A 6,010-nucleotide genomic window follows, 5' to 3' on the forward strand; every position below is an offset into this window, starting at 1 on the left:
ACTCTGTACAAAGTATGAACAATGTGTATTCTCCATTTCAGCGTCTGTAAATCTGTGACCTATTAAGGAAAGCCGTGAACGAGCCTGGCTGACACTCAAAACGTTACATTTAGCACACAAACACTGTATTTTTGTGTTATTCAGTGGTGTTTTTCCTGCATGAATGTACCACATATGATTAATAAAGGAGACACAGGTGAGATGGTCCGATTCCTCAGGGATCACAGTTTAATTGGTTTCATTTGAAAAACAAGGGAAAATAAAATAAATCCCACACTAAAGAAATAAATACAAACTGCAAGGTTACCTTTCAATGTTGTGTCCCTTTGATGAAACCTCTACATTGAACAATACTGAAACAAAAGGACCAATGGGCAGCCAAATCTCAACTCAAACCAAAATCAATGAGACAATCACATGTATCACTTCATAGTCCCACTCTTGTGCTAACTATTGTTGCTGCCTCCGTTCTCTACGATCTTGCGCTTCTTCTCCTCTGTTGAGGCTTTGAAGACATTGGCTCTGTAGTACTGCAGCTCTTTGATGCTCTCCTGGATGTCATCCAACGCTCTGAAAGACAACACACACTTTACAATCCATAGTCCTCTCAACCTGCTGGAAATCAATCAATTTCTCTTTCTCCCCATCCATCTATCATCTACTTGATTATGGTAATCTGTTTACCTGTGGGCTGCTTTCTTGTTGGGCACCATCTTGTATTCCTCTGGAAACCACCGCCTGAAAGCGTTAAGAGAAAAAAAAAGCCACTTTTATCTAATAATACCATTCTATATCTCACTTGTACTAAGTGGAGACACTAAACCTACCCAGCACTGCCATATTAAAACATGCAAACTGATGAAAGGCAGAGAAGATCATTAGTGGGGCCTGAGTAAATAAAGCCCTAATGAGCAGAGTGCCCACCGGGCCAGTTAAAGAGACTAGGAAAACAAAGTAGAGGACAAGTGAGAGAAAATGTGCCGGACTGGCCTGCAGAGCTCCTTGATGGTGCTGACGTCGATGATCCTGTAGTGCAGGTGGTACATAAACTGGGGCATGTACTTGTCCAGGAACCTCTTGTCTGCGTGCACAGAGTTCCCTGCAGGAAGAGGGATCAACGCACATGACTGTAGGAGCCAGAGCACCGAGCGTCACAGCCGATATGAAACATATTGTGATGGCCGAATGAAGCTTCGGGAACCAGTGTCTTTATTTTCAGAGCCCACTAGATGGTGCTCTCCGTTCAACAAAGGGTTGAGAATACACTAACTGGTTCACAAAGCTTCATTTGGCCATCACTATTAAACAGGAACTCACCGGCAAGGGGACACTGTCCCGGCGGGGTGTGCTGTCTGACGAAGGACAGGAACTCATACTCTGCTTGTTCCAAGCTGATTTTACTGTCCCGTACAGCCTGCGTCAGTCCTGACTGAGACATGGATGTAAACATCACTAAACATCTCTCACACACTACTCTAAATACTTTGGCATTTTAGGAAATGTACTTCTTGGTTTTCTTGCCAGCAACGAGATGTGAAGACGGACACCACTCTCATATGAGTATGTTAAAGGTGGACCTTTCAGTGCTAGTTAGCAAAAGGCATTGTGTCCATCTCAAGCTCTGATAAATGTGTTGAATAAATTTCCTTCCTCAAAAAATATTTACAAAGCCCCACTTTAAATCCACCATTGTTTATGTCCACGATCATTTGTAGGGCTGAACGATTATGGCCTAAATGATAATCAAGATTATTTTGATCAATTGCAATTGATAAATTAATTTTTTGGTACTGGAATAATAAAATCAATTGCTTTTTCAGTCCACTAGATGGTGCAGTTGTTTTATTTTTTCTGGTGAGGTCACCAGAGGTGACCCTCAGCGTGAAAGATACATTTTCCTTTGGGGAAATTATCATTTCAAGTTGGAAAAAAGGGTAATCAATTGCAATATTTCTAAAATCACATTAATATTGTAGCTCAGTGGAATAGCGTGAAACACCACTAGTAGGTTCATTGAGCATGAAGAATTCCATTTTTAAATCACAATCTCTCTCACACACACACACACACACACACACACACACACACACACACACACACACACACACACACACACACACACACACACACACACACACACACACACACACACACACACACACACACACACACACACACACACACACACACACACACACACACACACACACACACACACACACACACACACACACACACACACACACACACACACCTGTTTACTGATAGCTAGCGTTTAGATAGTAAGTGGCAATTTTTGGCAGCCAGCCTTCCAAAAGAAAGCACAATGAAATGAAAAGTTAACCGATTGACCGACAAGCAGGAAACAGAGTCTCAGTTCACCCGTCCGGGAGGCTCTGACAAACTTTTCGCACTCCGTGTCCGCGGAAAGCTGTAGTCTTGTTCCGCTGTTGATGTTTTATGCATTGTCGAACACACGCAGCGACTTTCCTGAAACCGCTTGAGGGACTGACACACAGTGTCCCGATGCGTGTATGTCTGAGTCTGTCTCTTGTGCTTAAAACGCAACTTGCTGATTCAAAATTAGGACTAATATGTTAATCAGGAGTTAAGAAATAGATTGTATAGTATATTTTAGTAAATTTTATCATGTAAAAGCAACAAAAAAAAAAACTGCAGTGTCTGTCGTCGAATAAGAAAAGAATCCAAATCAAATTCAAAAATCTAATTATTTTTATCAAGGTAAAATTAAGCTGCAATTAATCAGGTATTTAGATTTTTGGTCACATTGTGCAGCCCTAGCTAAAACCCAGCAACACAGCTAGCACATAGCCACACAAGTAGAACACACCCACCACACAGGTAGCACACAGCCACACAGGTAGCATACCAACACAGCCAGCACACAGCTGGAAAACATCCAGCACACAGCTAGAACACAGGTAGAGCACAACTAGCACTGTTGCCATACAGGTAGAACAGCCACACAGCTAGCACACAGCCACACAGGCAGCACACAGCTATCACACGGTTCACTAGGGGCTGGAAGAAAAAAATTTGACCTGATTCTGAAGTTAATAATCAATAATAATATATACTGTATATTGTTTTTACAAATGTGTTGATTATAATTTAAAAGTTACTGTCTCCAGACAAATCGGAAAACAGAGTGACTGAAAGAAGATGGGATAATGGACAACAACTTAGTTTAGGCAAGAGTGCAGAAAAAATATCCACTTTAAAAATCTACTTTATCACATTACATCTGAACTCATGTTTCAATTCAATTCAATTTTATTTATAGTATCAAATCATAACAAGAGTTACCTCGAGACACTTTACAGATAGAGCAGGTCCCAACGGTTCTAGTAGTTTCCTACAGAGCAAGCAACAGTGCAACAGTGGCGAGGAAAAACTTCCTATTTGGCAGAAACCTCGGTCAGACCCAGGCTCTTGGTAGGCGGTGTCTGACGGGCCGGTTGGGGTTAGAATAAGAGTGGAAACAAAAATAGCTTTTTTTATAGCATGTTTCATGCTATAAGAAGTCAATTCTCCACCTTTAAACATGACCGAGACTCTGACATGGAAGGTTTCTGTGAGAAGGTGACTTTTACAAGCACGTTTAAGGGTTAAGCATGGAAAAACTACTAAATAAAAGCCTCAGTAGACAAGACATTTCATTACTTGTGTGTGACAAATACTTTATCTTTACTCTTTATTATAGGGGGGGAAGTTAGGATAATTCCAAGGTCGCTAAAAAATAGGTAAAAACTAATATGAAATTATTAAACCATCATCATTCAGTATATATATTTCAAATATAATAAAATCAATGATCTCTTTGCTTTTTGTGAGGGCACTGGCCACCAGCAATGATGAAGAAGAAGATGATGATGATGATGATGTACTTCTACAGGATTCTGAAGGAAAACCATTTCCAGAATACTTTTTGTACAGTAAGGCAGCCAATGGGACGGAAAAGGTAAAGAGAGACTGGGTAACTTACAGCAAATTGTCTGTATTGCACCCCATGTGTACATTTCTATCATTTACAAAAAAGACCTTCTCTTAGTGCACGGAGTTATGTAAAGCTTTTGATGGGACAGTTAAGTCCTAGAAGATGTGGTGACAACAACTGCGCAGAAGGAGCCGAATTAGATTTTTTGTCGGGGGTCCCAAAATTGCTAGCGGCGCCCCTGTCGACAAGTCTGAACCATCGGCACTTTATTTCAAAGATGTGTCGTGTGTATGTTCCGTCAATTGGTGACAATTAAAAAGCGGCAACCTTAGACAGTATGACAAAGTCCGAGTACAATAACATTGCGGCGGCCCAGTAAGATCCCACTAAACAAAGGCTGAACATTCAACTCAACTTCAGCGTGCCGGAACAAAAGGCAAAGAGCAATAAAAGTTGTTACGCGTTCTGCTGTGGTTACATGTATGGTTTTGGAAGTTACAGTTGTCAAAGCCCTAATTTTCTCGTTAAAACAATCAAGTTACGGCGTTTTGCTTTTGTAGGGCAGCGCGGGTCAGAGTTAAGGCCCAAAAACAATATCCTAAAATAGTTTTTGGCTCCATCAACTGGCCAAAAACTCTTGCTAAGGATTAATTTAGTATGCGGAGTCATAAGGTATGCCAGCAACTACTCATATTCCAGTTAATGTGTGACTTGTGTTGACCACAATAAAATGAACAAAACATCAAAACAAAACTAGAAGTTTAAAAAAAATACCAATCAAACAACTGACGTTTTTCACATTGATTTGCTTTAGCTTCCCTAGTTGGGCCGCTGTGTATTGGCCTTGCAATCCACTGGAAACCTCTCAGCATCTCTTGCTTTCTACACGTTGAGGTAGTTGCCTCAACAGTACGCTGGCACAGAAAATAGATGGGTGGACGGACAGATAAACAAGTCATTTGTAGTGTGATAGAAAGAGTGTTGTGCTGCTCTCTGCTGTCAACGCCAATGTTTCCTGTTAGTTGTCACGGTTACAATACTTACTTAGAACACTGCAAAAAAAAAAACATTGTGTGTTGGTTGAAAAGTGCAAAAGAGTTCACTTGCAACTCAGAGGGCTGTGCAAACAGCATTTTCTGCCCTATATGTAAGCTGTGCATTTTTCTTCCAAGCCCCTGGCCACAAAGACAGCTTACCTTCCCATGATGCTCTTTACACCAGTCAGACATCCCATCTAGCAGCTCGGTTGGCTGCTTAATTATCAAGTTGGGCCCCTGCCGACAAAGAACATCGGAGTTGAATAAACAAGACAGATGAAACACAAGTGGCAGTCCAATGTCGTTGATGTTCATGTTACCTCAGCCAAAATGTTCAGGTCAGAGTCGGTTATAATGCACGCCATTTCAATGATCTGGTCCTTCTCAATGTCCAGACCTGTCATCTAAAAAGCAAACATTTTGACTTAGTTCCATAAGATAGATCCCTAACAGGTGTCTGCATCACTGTACATTTCATTGGTGAAGCTAGTGCAAAGGTATCGCTGATGGGATCTTAGCTTTGCTATGTAGTGAAGTACGATTTAGGCGTCTGCGTTAAATTGACACAGTGTGTACGTTCGTAGGTACATGTAAACACAGACCCTGTTACACTACAGTATACTCAACATCACTGACAATATATTGATTAATGGAATGTATTTCAAAATAGCAAACTTTACAAATCCAAAATGTTTTGTATTTGAACACTCAAAAAGCTTAAAGACAAAGCTCGCTACAGAAGTCCACTGGGGACCAACTAGTCATTAGATCTCTACCACTGTGATTCACCAATCAAAACATTGTTGTACAGTCTCGTCACCCTTCTCAATCTCAGCAACGGGACGGGTTAGCTTTACAGTTGTAGCAAAACAAAAATGTCAGAATCAACTGTAGGCAATGCAGACACAGACAAGGAGGAACACATACACACACATACATTATATACACTCACCGGCCACTTTATTAGGTACACCTGTCCAACTGCTCGTTAACACTTAATTTCTAAGCAGCCAAT

The 6,010-nt window shown here is 40.9% G+C and overlaps 1 protein-coding gene and 1 long non-coding RNA gene across 2 annotated transcripts; one reads left to right on the plus strand and one right to left on the minus strand.

Moving 5' to 3' along the window:
• Positions 1-204: 204 nt before the first annotated feature.
• Positions 205-5,472, minus strand: smfn (small fragment nuclease). Its single transcript, XM_034890616.1, has 6 exons — positions 5,316-5,472; positions 5,155-5,232; positions 1,318-1,429; positions 991-1,099; positions 685-738; positions 205-570 (listed from the first exon to the last, which is right to left on the minus strand). The coding sequence occupies exons 1-6, from the start codon at positions 5,397-5,399 to the stop codon at positions 447-449; spliced, it is 561 nt and encodes a 186-aa protein (XP_034746507.1). The 5' UTR covers positions 5,400-5,472; the 3' UTR covers positions 205-446.
• On the plus strand, positions 3,244-3,681 carry LOC117955869. The gene is made up of 2 exons (XR_004659149.1): positions 3,244-3,275; positions 3,525-3,681. It is a non-coding gene; the product is annotated as an uncharacterized LOC117955869 (long non-coding RNA).
• Positions 5,473-6,010: the final 538 nt, after the last annotated feature.

The sequence above is a fragment of the Etheostoma cragini genome, chromosome 13 (assembly GCF_013103735.1).
Source record: "Etheostoma cragini isolate CJK2018 chromosome 13, CSU_Ecrag_1.0, whole genome shotgun sequence".
In the NCBI taxonomy this organism is placed as follows: Eukaryota; Metazoa; Chordata; class Actinopteri; order Perciformes; family Percidae; genus Etheostoma; species Etheostoma cragini.